This window comes from Caloenas nicobarica, chromosome 2 (genome assembly GCF_036013445.1).
Source record: "Caloenas nicobarica isolate bCalNic1 chromosome 2, bCalNic1.hap1, whole genome shotgun sequence".
NCBI lineage: Eukaryota > Metazoa > Chordata > Aves > Columbiformes > Columbidae > Caloenas > Caloenas nicobarica.
In genome coordinates this window covers 969,338-987,275 of record NC_088246.1, presented here as the reverse complement: position 1 = coordinate 987,275, position 17,938 = coordinate 969,338, and the positions used below count along the sequence as shown (strand labels likewise).

General features: G+C 50.3%; 1 protein-coding gene across 13 annotated transcripts in view; it reads right to left on the bottom strand.

The window, feature by feature from the left end:
• Positions 1–17,938, bottom strand: part of MAP4 (microtubule associated protein 4) — a 154,126-nt gene that overhangs the window by 45,116 nt on the left and 91,072 nt on the right. For 10 of the 13 annotated variants that reach the window (XM_065630292.1, XM_065630285.1, XM_065630294.1 and 7 more), the window contains 9 exons: positions 16,004–16,141; positions 12,976–13,086; positions 12,282–12,407; positions 11,705–11,779; positions 10,538–10,657; positions 7,905–8,885; positions 6,892–7,032; positions 6,022–6,192; positions 746–4,942 (listed from right to left, as the gene is read on the bottom strand). In XM_065630292.1, the coding sequence (XP_065486364.1) occupies positions 746–4,942; positions 6,022–6,192; positions 6,892–7,032; positions 7,905–8,885; positions 10,538–10,657; positions 11,705–11,779; positions 12,282–12,407; positions 12,976–13,086; positions 16,004–16,141 (6,060 nt within the window). The remainder of the gene's footprint in view (positions 1–745; positions 4,943–6,021; positions 6,193–6,891; positions 7,033–7,904; positions 8,886–10,537; positions 10,658–11,704; positions 11,780–12,281; positions 12,408–12,975; positions 13,087–16,003; positions 16,142–17,938) is intronic. The other 3 variants (XM_065630293.1, XM_065630295.1, XM_065630298.1) reach the window with 3 other exon arrangements.

The following is a 17,938-nucleotide window of genomic DNA, read 5'->3' as shown; positions in this document are numbered from 1 at the left end:
ATTCGATCTCATTTGCTGTGAGTACGTGGATCTCGTTCCCTGGAGCCCAGCCAGGGTCGACAGCCCCAAACTCTTACCGGTCCACCCGTGGTCTGCACAGAGATAAAGCCTTAAACCCCAGCAGTGCAGCTCTCGCTTTCTCACCACTCTGTTTGCTAAAGATCATTATTCTAGAAGGAAGCATCATGTTTCATAGATGTAGCCGTTCAAGGTAGCTTAAGATAAAGTCATTAACCAGTCGCAGGAGGAAAAGCAGACGGTTGCAGTCAGATTTGAAACCAAACCCTGCGACCTGACAGCGACCAAGAACATTTCCTACCCCGGCAACACTGCATTCCCTGCCCGTCAGCGGCACAAAGCGCTGTTTAGTGATCAGGATTCACCGCTGCATCGCGGATCAAGGTCATTTCCAGTCTGGAACAACAAGAAGCTAATGTAACTTAACACCAAAAAGTGCAAGTTTACTTAAATACATCATGTAAAATTAACCCTGAGTGAATTATAATTAAAAAGTAATCCAGAGTTCTAGCACTCAGACCAAGCTGTCAGTCCTTCAAACGCTGGGAATTAGCACTGTGAGACAGGCAAGCAGAACCAACAGCCTTTCAAACCAGCCAAAAAACCCCCGGTCATGCCACACTCGCTTGTGCCACGTCGGATTAACGCTCAGGGGTTCATGCCAAGGCACCGACAAGCAGCAAGGGCAAGCCGGCCGACACCGCCGAGCTCCCGGCGCAACACACACCTTTGTCTGGCTGCTGCCGGCTCGTGCCCGCGGGTTTCGGCGCCTTTGGTTTCTCCCGGGCCGGAGCCGCCGGCCTGGTGGGCGCCGTGGTCGCCCCTCGGGCCTTGGTGGGTCTCATGTAGCTTTTGAGCTGTTCTGCAGCTTTGATTTTCTTTGCCTCCTTCACGGCTTTTTGTTCACGTTCTTCTTTTTCTTTAGTCGCGTCTCGAGGTTTATCGACGTCGGGCTTGGGCGCCGGGGCGCCCTCCAGGTGAGCGGCGTCCTCCTCTGCAGGCGTGGAGTCGCCTTTCTGCGCATCGTTAGGGCTTGTTTTGGTTGCCTGGGCCGCTGTCACATTGAAACCAGCAGCCTCTGCTTCGGCCACTTTATTACCCACGGCCGCCGGGCGCTCCAGGGCGCTCTGCTCCCCCTTCCCACCTCCACCCGGCTCAACTGCTCCAGCTGTATCCTCCACCAAGGCAGCAGCTCCTGCTTTGCTGCCCGGCACCCCCGCGAGCCCTGGGGAGACGGACCCCGTGTCCTTCTGGCCAGCAGAGGCGGCTGCTCCGAGCGTCCCTGTCCCTTCGGCACCCACGGCTGCTCCGTTTGCTGGATCCGCCACCTTCCAGGGACGGTCTGAGGAAGCGCTGTCGGTGGTTTGATTTTTATCAGTGGTTTTTATCTCTTTATCACCCACCTTCGCCACGGGAGGAAGGTGAACTTCGTCCTTCTTCGATTTCATGTCCTGTTCAACTGAATGGTCCAAAGAAAGCGGTTTCCCCGCCTCGCTCCCCTCCGGGGAACCAGCAGCTTTGGTTTTAGCATCTTCCTTTGGAACCTCTTTTCCAGGCTCTTTCTGTCCCAGACTGATGGGCTGCTCACAGGATTTCTGTGTCTGTATCTCCTCCTTAGCACCAAATCCAGGCTCTTTGCTGCTCTTTTCTGTTACAGTTTCAGGAGCAGGAGGCCCCTTGATTTTTGCACCGTCCTGCTCCGGGCAGCCAGAAGAAACGTCACCAGTGTCACCGGGGCGAGTTACTGCAGCCTGAGCAAAGGATTCCAAGTCGCTTCCTTTATTATTCCAAAGTGACTGAGGGCCGCTGGGGAAGTTTTTAATATTTCTGTTCTCATCTACCCAATCCATGTCTTCCATCCCGTATTCCATGGGAGGCTGCGCTTCCCTCCCATCTGGTTTTAGCTCTAGAAACACAGGCTGCTCGGAGGCGTTTTTAGCCTTTTTACCGCTCCCATCATACCCCCTCTGTTTAGACCCATCAGCAACGGTGGCCAGAGCACGATCTGCCGCTGCCGGATGCTCCAGGACGGGAAATCCAGCCTCCCTTTCTGCCTCAGATTTGCCAGTGGCCTCCTTGTCACGGGGACACATCTCTGCACCTGCTTTATGCTGTTGCAAGTTGTCCTCCGGCTTTATGCATTCCTCTGTGCTACCCGCGTGTGATTTTTCTGGCTCCAGAGGTGCAGCCGGAGCTCGTTCTGCAGCGCCGTGGGTCTGGCCATCCAGCAGACTCGCTGAGCTGCTGGAATTAGTCTCTGTGCCTTTCTCAAAAGCCTGACCCAGCTCCTCACCTCCTGCAGGGATGTTACCCGGTGCAGCCCAGCTCTCCAGACCGTTTTCAGCCCTTTTGCCTTTCCCATCTCTAGTTTTTTTCTTGGGTTTGCCCACCACGGCAGCGGCGTCCGTGCCGTGCTCGGGGACAGCCCCGGGTGCCCCTCGCTCCTCACCTTCACCCACGGGCCACGTTTCTTTAGCCTGGACTAGTTCTGGCTCTGCCGTCTCTAGTTTATGACCCGAAAGAACCAGCTGATCAGAGAAACTTCTTCCATTGCCATCCTGTATTTCAGACTTCTCCAGCAAAAGCTCTCTTCCAAAACCAGCCCCCTTTTCTTTCTCTAAGGTTCCCTCCTTCGTGTTTCCAGCCTCCTCCTCTTTGCTGGGAAACCCGCTCGTTGCCCCCGCAGCGTCCAGCAGAGCCGCCTGCCGCAAAGGACTTTTCTCGGGTTTTTTCCTTTTCCCGTCGCTACCTCTCTTTCTAGGTTTGTCTGCCCCCGGTGTTCCATCGGAATTTGTCACAACCGATTCACCTGCAGAAGTGATCCCAGCATCTTTGCCTTTATCAATCAAATTTACCTCTTTTGCGCTGCTGATCGTGTCAGCCGTAGCGAGATGCTTTGGTTCCTCCCTCCTGCTGTCCAGCAGGAACGGTTGGTCTAACGCACCCAAATCGGCCATTTCATCTTTTCCAGCATTTTCTTTAGGCTGCTCTGTTACCATTTCACTTGGCCTTCGCATTTTAGTAACATCTGCCGTATTCTCCTGGAAAGCCCCAGCAGTAACACAGCCCTTCTCTCTGCCTTTATCACCAACACCCACTTCCTTGGCTTTATCATTTACATCAGGAGAACTACCCAGATCCACCTTATTCACAAGAAAAGGCGGCTGGTAAAAACTTCTTTCCCCTCTTTTACTTCTTCCATCACTACCTCTTTTTTTCGGCTTATCGGCCTGTGTGCTGCTTGCTGAGGGATATCCCCGGGCAGCAAAACCTCTGCCTTGATCAGGGAAACCTGTTTCTTTTACAGCCTCGTCTGCCCTGGCTCCTTCACTAAGTTTGCTCACATCCTCCGAAAGCATCATCTGCTCAGAGAAGCTTTTGATTTTTTTCACTTTCCCTTCACCACGCTTTTTTTTCGGTCTGTCCATCCCATGTGCGATATCGGGATCTTTTCCAGTCTGCTGCTCTAACGCAATAAGCCCTTTTCCTTTGTTTTTATCAGGGGAATCTGCTGCCGTCGCTCCGTCCGCAGAGCCGGGATGGTTGGTCGCATCGGACTTGGCTGGCGGAAGGAACGGCTGCTCTGATAAACCATCAGCCTTTCTGGTTTGCAAAGGAGTAACGTCCTCGGGTTTTGGTGAAATTAATGCTGTAACAGGCGTTTTAGTGGGATTTGCTGGAGTCTTCAACGCTCCCTCTGAAGTACCGGAGTCAGCGGCCACACAGGGAGCAGAGGACACTGGTTTAGATTCATCAGCTGCCTCTGGCTCGTTAGGATGCTTGTCTGACGAGGCCGCAGCCTCCGGAGGAGCCGGCTGTCCAAAGGATTCATTTTCAACCTTTCTGCTGTTCTCACCACTCCCTCTTTTCTTGGCGGCTGCCCCCAGGGCCCCCCTGGCAGCCCGAGCGGCGGGACGGACCGTGTCACCCCGCGCCCCCTGCCCCCGACCCGCACGTGGACCCTCCTGCTCCGCACCAGACAGGAGCAGTTCCGGAGGTCTGGTCTCTAAAGGAGTTTCTGCTCTGCTCAGGTTCATCGCTTCTGGAAGAGATGCCGTCAGCTCAGCACATTTTGACTCCTTATCCTCCCTCTTCTCATTTTTATCAAGAAAACCTCTTTCCAGAGGCCTCGCTGGCCCCTTTGTTGTGCCGGATTCCTCCACCTCATTCTTGCCCACCTGCTGCGAGGGAACCTCTTTTCTTTTGCCTTTAGCTTGTGACATCAAACCGTCATCTCTTCTCTCTGCTGTTTTCATGGCATCTCCATTTTCTGCACCCAACACAGGTTCTAAGGGCACGCTGGGTTTTGGGGCTTCATTTCTTGCACCCAACACAGGTTCTAAGGGCACGCTGGGTTTCGGGGCTTGCTGTGCTGGTGCCGGCACCGAGAAGGCACTTTGATCATCCGGGTTATGACTCTGGGTTATTATTTTCGCATCCTTTGGCAGATCCGAAGCTCTGCTTCCCGAGGCAACCGCCTGCTCTTTGCGAGCTTCAGCAAAGGGACAGACATCTGGCTTCTGCAATTCCACAGCAAACGGAGGATTTCTAGGAGCTTTTGAACCTGTTACATTTTCATCCCAGAACTCCATCGGCCTGGGGAACTGGTTTCTCTTCTGTTTCGGTTTCTTTTTCTTTTTCTTCACGACGGCCAGCGAACCTTCCGAGTCCCAGCTGTCCCTCGGGATGTCCCTGCAGCTCTCCGCAAACTCCGGCGGCACGTTGGGTGTCTGCTCGGGCGCCTTTCTGTGCGAAACCCAAGTGCGAGGGGTCGGTCCGGGCTCCACTACGGAGCAAGGCTCTACTTTTGGGTCAGTGCTCTTCTGTCCCGGCACATCTGCAATAGGCACTGGGGCAGGTTTTGCTCTGCCAAACCTGCGTTCACTGGGTTTGTAAGCTTGCCTGATTTGTGCAGTAGGGAGACCTGGAATACAGGAAGCCTGCTCAAACATGGAAGCAACTATTCGCTTAAAAATATATATATATATATATAGACTATAGATGTGATTTTAGCTATCTAAAACAGTCCATACAGTCGTTTATGTGGAATTTTCCAGCACTGATATCACGCTAATTCTAGATCCACCTCAGCAGGGCTGCGATAGACATTTACACGCAAAACCTATTTAAACTACTACTGATAAATACGTCAATGCTACTTAAAAACACAGAATTCCTGATACATGCTCTTCCCAGAGCTCTTGCGAGGACATGCCATTTCTTTTTAAAAATGCATTAAGGATCCACTTTGTCTTAGCAAGACAAGGAAAAAAGCTACACTTTTTATATCCTTAACCGGAATCCTTCCAAAATGTGAAAAGAGAAGTTTAGTGGAAAGACGAGGCCCGGGGAGAGCGAAGGGGATAACGGGGACGGGGGAGCAGAAGAGCCCGGTTCCCCCAGCAGCCGTGGTGGGAGCAGCGGATCCTCCGGCCCAGAAGCCGCTTGCTGTGCCCGTTATCCCCGCTGGTTCCGCAGCCACCAGCCACCGGTTTCCAGGAGAGCGTCAGTCGTTCCTCGTTAGCCCCGCTCCACAAATGAGCCCCCGGTCACCAGCGTAAGCACCATGGGAGAGGCTGGTTTAGCAGAGCAGGAAAACCCAAACAATTTCCTTTGGTCATTACAAGACTCAATTTGGAAGGAGGTCTTCACTAGGAATATTGTAATAAGAATTAATGGTCCTTTTTAATACCAAAATAAAAATCTAGCAGTAACAGCAAAAAAGATGGTGAGCTTTTAAATTCTACAGGAGGAAAGAGATAAGGCAGCCCCAGTGATAAAGCCCCAGGAGCACCCAGATTTGGGGTGAACGTGGAGGGAAAAGCCCATTGCAGAGAGCAGGGATTAGAGGCACAGGGGAAGGAGAGTCACCGAGAAACGCAGAGAACCGCACAGCTGCGCGGTGCAAAAACCATTTCTGCTTGCAACACAACCCGCAGGAAAAGGTGACTAGTTCACAGAGGATATTGCCATTCTAAAATGGAATTATTATCTATATTCTACCTGTGGGCTCCTGCAGGGGTTTCTCTTGCTGAGGTTCTGCGTGTTGGACGTGGTTGTGTTCAGCCTCCTCCTTTTGTTTCTCTGTAACAGTCACACCCACGCTGGGAAGGGGTTTTTCTGGAAGAGAGTCTTTATTTTCTAGTGCAACAGCTTCTTTTGCTTCTACTGAAACTGAAATACAAAAATATGAACAGAATGCTTCAGTTCTTACAAATTCAAGCAAGCTGCAGGTAACACAAGCCCAAGAAGGGCACAGGTTTCACTTTTACTTTCATCAAGGATGAAGTTTGTGAGATATGGTGGTCGCTGTGGATTACCTCCTCACAATCCCATTTTAAGCAGTAATTTCATACTTTGGCAGACGTGCCAAGGTGGAGGTGAAACATGAAGCAAGGACTGTCTTGGGGCTGAAGCACAGGGTGAGGGTTTGGGGTTTTTCTTCCCTCTTTATAATCAACCCTATTCAGATATACTGACTTCCCACTGGAATTCAAATCCCCAATTTACTCCATTATCAGGCTGGAGTCCGTATGTAATGCTAAGCACCTCAGATCCACATATACCTCCCAATATATTCATACAGACGCTACAGAATTCGTAGCTGCGGATAATTGTAACAAGTGTTAATTTGTAAGACATAATTACATTGGAGAACAGATCAACATGTAATTAATTTTATTTCCATTTTAAATAGAAATAAAACTCACGATAGATGTTGGTTCAACATCTATGGATGAGGAAGAAAAAGACGAGATACATGATGGTGATTTCTGATGTTAATGCACAATCTATTTATACCAGTCCCCATGTCCCCACGTGCTAATAACCTCTGGAACGGAAAGCGGTGTTGCTGGGGTTTGCGTTTCTCACCTGGCTCGGCGAGACGGTTCCTCTGCGCGGGCAGACGCTCCTTCTGGCACCCGGGAGGGGATTTGGTCTCCTCGGCGCTCGCCAAAACACCAACACGAGCTTCGGGGGTGTTCGGTTCTTCTTCCACATTTGCACTTGCTTCTGCAAATGGAAAGCAAAGAATAAAAATTCATATTATTTTTACTTTAGATCAGATTACGCCCGAGTGTTCTGCTAAGGCATTTCCTCCCATACTGTCTGTTAGTCTTCCATTCACCCACCTATGCCTCTCCGTTATTACATTCTAGTGGGTTTTTTGTTAAAATGTCTCTCGTTTGAAACTTATTCTTATCATTAGAGAGTGTGAGAAGGTAAGAAAGAAAACACCTCACTCCAACTCCTCCTGCAATCAATCCACACACACTGCGTCTGCCCCCTACTTTTGTGATATTTCGTCAGTAATTTTCTCTCTGAAAGGACGGTGTCCTGAGAAATCTCTGCGGCACAGAAAATCTATTGTCCACCACATGAAAAAATGAAAACGCCCGCCTTGCCGCTTCGACACCGATAGTCATTCCAAGGAAACATCACAAAATTCTCACCAGTCTATTCAGGAGCTGTTCTCAAGAGAAGAACCTTTGTTTGAAAACACAGTGTCCTACGGAATCTGCGGAGATTTTGGTATAAACTGAGGATGGCAGCTGTACAAAAATAAGTACTAGCAGGGATGAGCTAAAATGCCTCTGTGGCAGTCCTAAAAACCATGCAGCACTGCAAGAATGACAAACCAAAAAAAAAATGAAGATATTCTAGTTTCTGATTTTCTAAGCGAACAATCCTCGTGAAGCGCTTTGTCTGCCCATGTGTTGACGGCAGAACTGAGTTCTGCCCAAGATGTTTTATGCAAGGCGTATCACAACCTTACCTATCACAAAAATCCGCTTTTTATCTGACAGTCGTGCACCAACCCCGCAGCCTCTCGCCCTCTCGACACCCTGTCTGAAGCCTCGGGAGGCTCCCGGGCACAGACCCACCTGCGGGAGCTTTGTCCAGGGCTGCTTTGTCCTGCTCAGCCGCAGACTCTTCAGACGCTGCAGCCTTGGTGTCAGCTGCAGGGCCGGACACGGCTTCTGGAAAGATAAACCCCGCGTCCGTGGCAGGAGGAGGCTTGGCTGCTGCTGCAGGAGCAAACGCAGAACCCACGGCATCGTGGTGGTGGTTGATTTCTGGTGCGGGAGCAAATGCAGAATCCATGGCATGGTGGTGGTTGATTTCTGCTGCAGGAGCAAACTCCACATCTGCTGCTGGGGCAATCTCGGCATCCACAGCGTGGTGAGATTTGGTATCTGCTGCTGGGGCAAATCCCAAATCCACAGGGTGCTGAGATTCCACATCTGGTGCTGGGGCAAATCCCAAATCCACACTGTGGTCAGATTTAGTATCTGCTGCTGGGGCAAATCCCAAATCCACACTGTGCTGAGATTCCACGTCTGGTGCTGGGGCAAATCCGAAATCCACAGCGTGGTGAGATTCTGCATCCGCTGCTGGGGCAAATCCCAAATCCACAGCGTGGTGAGATTCCACATCTTCCACCGGGGCAAATCCCAAATCCACGGCATGGTGAGATTCCACATCTTGTACTGGGGCAAATCCCAAATCCATGGCACGGTGAGATTCCACATCTTCTGCTGGGGCAAATCCCAAATCCACAGCGTGGTCACCTTCCGCACCTCCTGCCGGGGCGAACTCGGGATGTGCGGCAGCAGGGGAGGCAGCGCCTGGTGCCGGGGTGAAGCCGCCACCTGGCCCGGGGACGGGTGCAGCAGGGGCAGCGCTGGCAGCTCTGGCTTCTGGAGCAGGAGCAAACCCCACGTCGGTGGCCCGCGGAAGGTCGGCACCTGCCAGGGGTGCAAATCCAGCGCCCAGGGCTTGAGGAGCGCTGGGGTCTCCTGCTGCAACGGACTCGGCGTTTTCTGCGGACACCACACCCAAGGCAGGGACACATGCCGCATCTGCTACAGAAATCCCAGAAATCAACAAAAATACAGAGCGTCAATACCTGACAGGGGGTTTACGGCTAGACAAGGTTTCGCTCCCTGTCTTTCAGCACCGCCCGCTCCCCTCCCTTGCACCAGTACACCCCAGTTGTACTGGTCTTCATGACACCACCCAGTGCACCCCGGTGCTTTTCCTACCGCAGCTTTGTGTTGTTTTGTATCCTTGACTACAGCGTTGGACACCCGGCCACTCCTAACATCCACCACCCAAAAATGCCTTGTTTTCACTTAAAAACTACCTGCTGCTCCGTAGCCAGAGCTGCTGGATGCCCTGGGAGCAAGCCCATCCCAACAGGACACACACTGTGGTGTCGCCCTGAGGAGTGTTGCACCAGTGGAAAAAGTCCTGAGCCATCCCAGACATTCACCTGACCTGTTTGTGCGGCGAGCGCAGCGGGAGCATCTCCACTCCCAACTCCGCCGGCCGCTGAGTCACTTTGTGCCCTTTAGTCTTTCATGCCCCGCTTGGCCTCGCTCATTTTTTACATAATATCCCCTAAACACTGAGCTGTGAGTTTCAAAGCAACATTTGTCAGTTCACGGTACAATCAAAGCTCTGCATCTAAGTCAGCGTTTTCACAAAATCCCCTTCGAGGAGGTTTTTTTTAAAGTCAGTTTTGGTTGAATGTTCCAGCTGTCTAGAGGCAAGTTTTTACAAATTCCCAAAAGCCAGAAGCACGAGATTTCTGTTCTGCAGCTCTTAATTCCAACAGCCCCCAGCACTGCCCACACTCCGTGAAATGCAGCACGGTGACCTGAACATCTCAGATATTTGCTGAGTAGATGTTAAAAGAAAATATAAAGAATTTCTACTGACTGTTTGAGTCGCATCTAAAAATATCCTCCCTAAACAATGGAAAAGATATTAAATCTTAAATTAGATACTTAAAATTGAAAAAGGAAAGAAATGAGAAAAATGGAAAAAGTCCCTTGTAAAATAGCACTTCAGGATCCATTTAGATAAAATCAACGTTCCAGTGAACCAAAGCAAAAAGATCCATTACGCAGCAGCTCTCATTCGGTTTTGGCTTTTTTTTTTCCCTCTGAAGTGATATCATGATCTTCTCCAAAATAAAATTTATAGATTGTGATTTTACGGGTGAATAAGACAGTACAGAAATAGATATTGGAAGCAGTGTGGACGCTCCCTGGTGAATCATGGAAAGTACGGGAACAAAGCCTAAAGAAATGGGGCAAAGATGGGTGCAAAACGCACCATGAGTCTGATGCTGTATAGAAACACCTTCAAACAATCTCTTTAAGGAAGAGTCTTTAAAATAGACAGTTTCAAAGGTGTTTCTATACAGCACCAGACCTATGGTATAACCATGGTTTCGACACACCTTAACATTTTTCTGGAGCTTCAATTTTGAGAAAGTAAAGAAGCATTAAGTCAGTTTTACTGGACTGTGAGACAGGAGTTGAAAAGTCGAGCAGAGCGGCTGCTTCTCCCCAACACCATCTGGGTGTCACAAACCCCTGGTCACAGGGGACTCTGTGAACACTGCGCGGTGTCCCCTCCCGAAGCAGCGACCCCTCGTCTCTCCACCGTCACCACTGCTCAGGCCGGGCCTAAACCCAGCACCAGCCCTTAGGCCGGGCTGATTTACCTGGTGCCGCATCTTTGGGTCCATGAGCCTCTCCCAGCGACACTGGGACTGCAGCAGGAACGAAAGGAGGAGCCGTCGCTGACAGGCGTCCCGACGAATTCGGCTTTATCGCTTCTGTCACTGTGGGGGCACGGGGAACATAAACCCAGGGTTGATTAAGCACCCCAAGATCTTACAAGCAGGGTTCTCTTCGGAGCTGCCAGGCTGCAGCAGCCCTGAGGAGCGAGCTCCCCCTCTTCAGCATCCCAGCTGGATCAGACCCAAACAGAATCAGTTTTTATTGCTAATTTTCACAAAATTAATTTCTGCAACACCTAAGCAAACACTTGTAGCTTGAGAGAAGCAGCTGCTGGGACAAATTTAGAAACATTCAGTTAATCATTCCAGTTCTACCCTGGGCCCTGGGTAGAGCCACCAGCTCCAGGAACACTTTGTACCTCAGATCAGTGTTAAACTACTCACTTCCCAGCTTCTTCACCAAAATCGGCAACAAAGATCCCGGTATGGATCAAATATCCTAATACACAGGCAACCGCAACGGAATTATGTCTCAATGGAGCTTCAAAGATTTAAGAGCAGCAAAGTTCCAGTTTTAGAATTTCTTTTCGCGAGTAAATTTTATTCACACTATTTATTATTTTAGCGTCAGGTAATGCTTGAACACGCACCCCAACTGGAAATGAAGGTACCTGCGCTGTAATGGAGATGCCCAGAATGGAGATGCAGTCTGGAATCCAGAGAGCTTGCTGCTGAATGCATTTTTTTGCACACATCTGCATCTGTAACTTAACTCCCCAAAAGCCATGTTTGCGGTGGGTGAAACCCCTGCTACAAAATACGCCCCCAAAAGGACATGCCACTATCACCTACTGGGCTTGGAATTGAATATATTCAATTTGTTACCCTAAATTAGAAGCAAACAGCCTATAAAATGCAGGGTTCCCCCCACCCACAGCACTAACCCAGAAAACACATGTTAAGTAACATCTCTCTGAAACACACGTTTCTATTGTGAATTGATTTAAGAACCAGAAACTGGTTTTCTTGGTCAGGTCCCACTTCGTTAGTGCCCTGTGGTTCCTGAAAAGGCAGGTGAGCAGCTCTGCTGCTGCTCGGCACAAACTCTCTATAGACGGTTCCTGCAGACCAAGTCAAAATGGTTTTTACCTGGTGGCTCAACAAAGAAAGAGGCGTCCGGTCCCTTCATGTCGTGCTGAGCTCCCATCCAGTGTTCTTCAGGCACTGTGGAAAGAAGACACATTTAGTCCTGCCGCTGACTTTGCTTTATTTTTTCAGTTGAAGGTATTGACTGTGCTGGTTTCTGGGTTCATTCCCAGGTAACTTCTCAGCTCCCTTTAGGAACGGTCCCAGAATATCGTATTCTTCTGGGATTATTCCAAGTGGAAGCATCAGAGAAGCGTTCCCACCAGCAGAGCAGGTTCTTTGCCCAGTTCTTCTGGGTGACCAGCTCTGGGTGACCCTGCTTGAGCAGAGGGTTGGCCAAGGTGACCCTGGAGGCTTCCTTCCAACCTCAACCGTTCCGTGAGCTCCTCACGTCTTCACAACACCCACATCGCACCAAGAACCGTCATTGCCAAGAGGAAACTTTCTAATCTTGATTCATTTTATGCATCAGCTTCCCCACCAAGATTCTTTAGGACCGGTAAACTGAGATTTCCCAACCGTGTGCCCTTCAAACCCAGCCAGCAAGATAGACAAGCGGAGCAAAGCATCTACTCCTCACCTGCTTTGTCTTGCAGAAATCCTGCAGTTGAGTCCAGGCCAATGAAGGCCGATGGGTCCAGAGCTTCTGCAGAATACAGGGGCCCAAATAAAGGTTGTTCAGGTACCATCATAGATCCATGTGGTGCTAATGAAATAAAAGGTCATTCGTTAATCACCACGCTAGCCCTAATGACTCCCCTCCAAAATATAAAGTCTGTACAACACTTGGAAAACAAACTGTTCTGTTCTCCTCACAAGCAGTTTGTAAGCAGCTCTCTCCATCCGCTCGTCTTTACAAACTGCACTGCAAATTACACATGCATATAGAGTTTTAACAAGGTATAGGACAGTAAGCACAGGCAAATTATTTCCCTTCTGCTTCCACTCACATCAATTATTGTTAATAACCACTCAAACTCCAATTGTCCAAACACTGAGACCACTTTGTGGAAAAAGTTTGTACGTATTTGGTGTGTAGCCATGAAGAGCCACCAGTAACTCCTGCTTCAACTCAGCTTGTCTGGATGTCCCATCTCTGCCTAAAAATATCCTTCAAAAATACCTTCCTGGAAATAGCTACTGGAATGGCTTTAGGTACAAAAAAAGGGATTATACAGTCTGCGAACTTATCAGCTTAATAACGTTCAGTACATGAAAGTCAGAGGAAACACCAAACCCCAACCGTGGGGGCGACATGCCGGTGAGGAACTCACCGTAGATGTCTCTGGAAGCATCGACGTGGTCCGTGAACAGCGGCATGTTCTTCATGTCAGCAGGAAAGGACAAATCGGGCAGGTTCTCCCCTCGGTGCATGCCGAACGGGTCTGCAGGGGGACGAGAACGAGGCCAGTGTCACCACACGGGGAAGCCACGACAAAGAGTGCGATTATTGGGAAAAAAACAAGATGAAGATGGACCTGACCCTGCCATGCTGGACCTTCAGCATTACTGACCAGCGCAACACCTTCAGAATTTGAATTTGTGCCCAGCAGTAGAACACGGTTGTTCAGACGGCTTCCCAGGGAAAAGCGACTGAAGCCGAGGTGACAAGTGGCGCACGGGGAACCCGTCCCCTCCTCCCAGGGAGGAAGCACCAGCTCCTGACCCGGGGACACAGACAGCAGGGACCGAGCCAGAACAACGGCCGAGCTCCGGGTCAGCGCGCAGACCGGGGAAAGCCGGTGTCAGCCACACATCCCCCTCCCCGAGAGCAGCACACCAGTATAAACCAGTATGAACCAAGTTACAAGCCAGCGAGGAAAATAACCCTTGTCTCAGGCAGCTGAACAGCCTGGTTTACGATCAGGGATGCCCTCCCCTCCAGCCCAAGCACTGGTGAGGCCGTCGGATCTTTAATCCACGTTTGCAAGTCCCCTGGTGCCGGCTTTGGTCGCTCCAACGAGCATTAGGTTTGTTGATATACGCACTTAAACCACAGACCGAAAGCAGAACATCACCTGTAACAGATGCTGCTTTAGCAGCTGAGGATTCAGCAAAACGAAACTCCTTTTTCCCAAGGTTTGGAACGCCGCGGGTCGGAGCAGCGAGTGACCCCGTGGACAGCACGACGTGGCGAAATGGCAACGAGTTACTCACTGTGCCGTACCGCGGCCGAGGGCAGCACACGGCAAACGGGAGGAGCAGAAGAATTCCCCTCTCAAACAAATCACCCCCTGGTTTACAACCCCCCGGGTGTGTTTGCTGATCCCCAACAGCGCTGGCTGGCTCGTGCCAGCTGTACGTGGCGTTTCTCTCCAGACAAACGAGAGGTGAGCGGCATGAATTCCTCCATAAATCTATCAGACTATCTGAGATGCCAAGACAATGTCTGGCTTCAGAGTAAATTTGGGAAACAAAATTAATTTCAAGCTCCTTAAAACAGTAATACCAAGACTGAATAATTGCCTTTTTTCCCAATTCAACACAAAAAAGCAGCGTGACTAAAACCAATTTAAAAACTAAGAGAGATGCTGATGCTCTTCCCTCTTTGTCCAGCAGCTGGAAGACACGGCGACAATGTGGGGCCCAGGTTAAACTGTGCCTGAAGTCGCCCTTTCCAGAGGGAGAAAAAAGGGGAGAAAAGGGCAGAGCAGGAGCGAGGGCTGAATTTCTGTTTCCCTTCTCAGAGATCCTCCACCAACCCAAAGCAGCCTCGTACCTGCTGGAGTTTTAGCATTTCTGTGACCGGTGAGCGATGCCGGTCAGGACATTATCCGTTCTTGCATTAAACGAGCCCTGAAAAATAATTCTCTACTTGCTCAAAGTTTGCAGCCTGTTTCGAATATTATGAAGCCAGACAAATATTAAATATCTGAGAATTTTGTTTCTAGACAGCCAGAGGTAAGATCGACAAAGCAGTTCAGAAAGTTTCTTTTCAGCTCATTTCCACAGACACTCGCACCCCTCGTGGTTCCAATTTGCCAATGATTGTGGGTTAATAAAGCATATTACTGTAGATCATTTACATAGCAACTCTTCACGTATAGATATTTACCTGCAGTTACAGTAATAAAACACGGTACACGTGAGAGTAAGGACCTTGCAGCACTTTCCAAGCTTGCAAGCAACTCGATAATGATTGAGTTTTGTTCTTTCTGTATTACAATATTATAACATTTTTAAAAATCTCTGAGCAGAATCTCCTGTTTATGCAGCACCAGGATGAGTGGAACGGAGGAATAATTTCATATTGAAGTATACGGGGTACCTCCGGTGTGCCCAGCTGCGCAAGATGCTCTAAGGAGGTGAAGTCTAAGGAAATGTGGTTTCATGCAACAGATAACCCACAAATTCACATTATTTGGGCCAAAAGAATGCTGCGTGATGGGCTAGGAATGCAAATTGCTCCTAACCAACACGTTTGTCATCTGGCTATTGCGCATACCTACATCAACATCTAACAAAGCAAAGGGAGGGAAAAATCCAACAACTGTGTGTGGAAACTCCTGATTCTTTTGTTGCATGAATCGTTCCTTACCCTGGTAACAATATATAATTTCTTCACAGCATCTCTTAGTAAATAGGAGATTGAGATAGCATGAAAATAATTTAGTAGGCAGGTCTAGAGTGCTAAAAAACATATAAAAAAAAGCGTCATCCTGTTTCAGCCAGTATCTTTCCTAGGCTCATTGCCTGCTCCAGTCTGGGCAGCACACCCGGTCCTCACACCCTTGTGAGCGAGAAAGTCATTTCCTATAAACTTCCTCCAAAACGAGAGAAAACTGGGTGAACGGCGTTGGGTGAGCGGGAATTTTTTTGCAGGTGCAGGTTATACAAGGTTCATGTAATTTTCAAGAGCGTCAGCAGCCGCACAGGCTGCGTCTGGAACGGCCCGACCCGCATTGCGGACACAGCTACGTGACCTTTCAGAGCTGGGACGACCGGCTCTCAGCCGTCACCGTTTGCTGAGGTTTGCACTGAAACCCGCAGCACCGGAGCGGTGAAAACTGGGGGAGTCAACCAAAAACCTGCTGTTGCCCCGGGAGGGAAATCTGCTCACCGCACACTGGGGGATCCAACACGCTGGACGAGAAAATCCATTTTTAACCAGCCAGACTGAGCTCCAGGGCAAGTCGGGCTGGATGTGTAAGCGTCAAGATGTTACGCATTTTAGGAAAACAGAACAACACATCCTAAAGAACTGAGGCGGGAGTACAAGAGAACAAAAGCAGCCTTAGGGACAGAGCTGGGACTCTGGCGTGTCCCGCGAGCGATCAAATGAGAGTTTTGAGCGTAACGCACCCATCGCAGCCATGGGCACGGGCTGGAACGCCGGCTGAGCCTCCAGGCACAGCTCCCTGTCGTCCACCGGCCAGGAGTCGTTGCGATCCAGAAACTCCTTGTAGGACAGCTTCTCATCCATGATCGCTCCCGGGAACACTGGAGTTGGAGGAGAAAACGACACAGTCAAAAGTGAGACATTACGCTAAAAATATTTAAAATCGATTATTGCATGATATGACACTCAGAGGCCAAGAGATGAACTGTTAGCCAAACCAGAGACCGTGAATATTCATTTTTTACTGCTTTGATCCAAATCTTCGAGTATAAGAAGCAGAATAATGGGAATTTCTGCATCTTGATACACACGTAAGATGAGAATGGCCTGACGGGTCGGAGTGCTGTCCTGTTCTCAAACGCTGGGCAATTCCTGCGAGCTCCTCACTCACCTTCAGGGAGGTTTTTCATTAACGTATGAGCTGGAGCAACCCCGAGACCCTGAACAAGGGGGGCTGAGCAAAGATCTCCAGCCTGTCCGCACAGAAATGCCCACCACAACTTGCTCCCGGGCCACAGCCGGGGCAGAAAGCGAAGCCCCTTCCCCTCCCGCCCGGGTCTGGGCTCATAGGCACCAAATCTGACCATTTTCACCAAGGCGTTCGTACCACCACAGACACACAGTGCCCATGGGATGGGTTTGCTGTTTTACTGGGAAAACCGACTCCAAATCATCTAAGTGAATAACTATTCCCTGAATACCTCAAAGGCCTTTATTGGTGTCTCTTTATCTTCCACATCCAAGCCTCGTCTTCCCCCCGTTTACAATAGAAACATTATGTGAACATACCAACACATCACAGCCTGATGGTTTATATCTGACCGTGGAAAACATTAAATCTTTATTTGCTGAGCCAGGTTAAAAACAATGGCACTGGGACTAAGAGCTTCAGCAATTTGAGATGTTCGAGAGGCGAGTACGATAGAACCATAGAAGTGTTTTATGACCGAAGCCTTGGTAGGCACCTTCACAGAGAAATGCACGGAAACAAAGACGTTAGGCTGTATCAGACTATTTCAATAAGGTTCCTCACAGGGAATATTAAAAACACCCAGCTCAGCCTTTCCCTGAAGTCCTCACAAGCGGCTGGAAGACATTTAGAAAAATCCAAGCAAGAAAAGCTCCGACAGCCTCCAGCAGCAGCAGCAGCCCCGCCGGGGCTCTCCTCCTCCTCACCTTTCTCATTTCGGCTTTTGGGGTTTGGTGGTGGTTTGGGGTTTTTTTTTTTCCACCCACTCTCTTTTATTTTTTATCCTCCTTTTAATTTTTCTTTTTTAATTTTCTTTAAATAACATCTCCACTCGCTCCAGCCTATTAGCTTCTCCAAGCGCAGCGCCCCTGCCACCGCACACGGATGTACGGACGCCAACAGCGGCCCCGGCATCTTCACAAACACGGGCATTCCAGCCCCGTCCGGGGACGTGGGATCCAGCCCCCCGGGTGCTGCAGGATCCATGGAGGTGGGATCCAGCCCCCCGGGTGCTGCAGGATCCAGGGAGGTGGGATCCAGCCCCCCGGGTGCCGCAGGATCCATGGAGGTGGGATCCAGCCCCTCGGGTGCTGCAGGATCCATGGAGGTGGGATCCAGCCCCCCGGGTGCCGCAGGATCCATGGAGGTGGGATCCAGCCCCCCGGGTGCCGCAGGATCCAGGGAGGTGGGATCCAGCCCCCCGGGTGCCGCAGGATCCATGGAGGTGGGATCCAGCCCCCCGGGTGCTGCAGGATCCATGGAGGTGGGATCCAGCCCCCCGGGTGCCGCAGGATCCATGGAGGTGGGATCCAGCCCCCCGGGTGCTGCAGGATCCAGGGAGGTGGGATCCAGCCCCCCGGGTGCTGCAGGATCCGGGGACATGGGATCCAGCCCCCGGACTGGGGGGAGCTTTGGATGGGAAAGGACC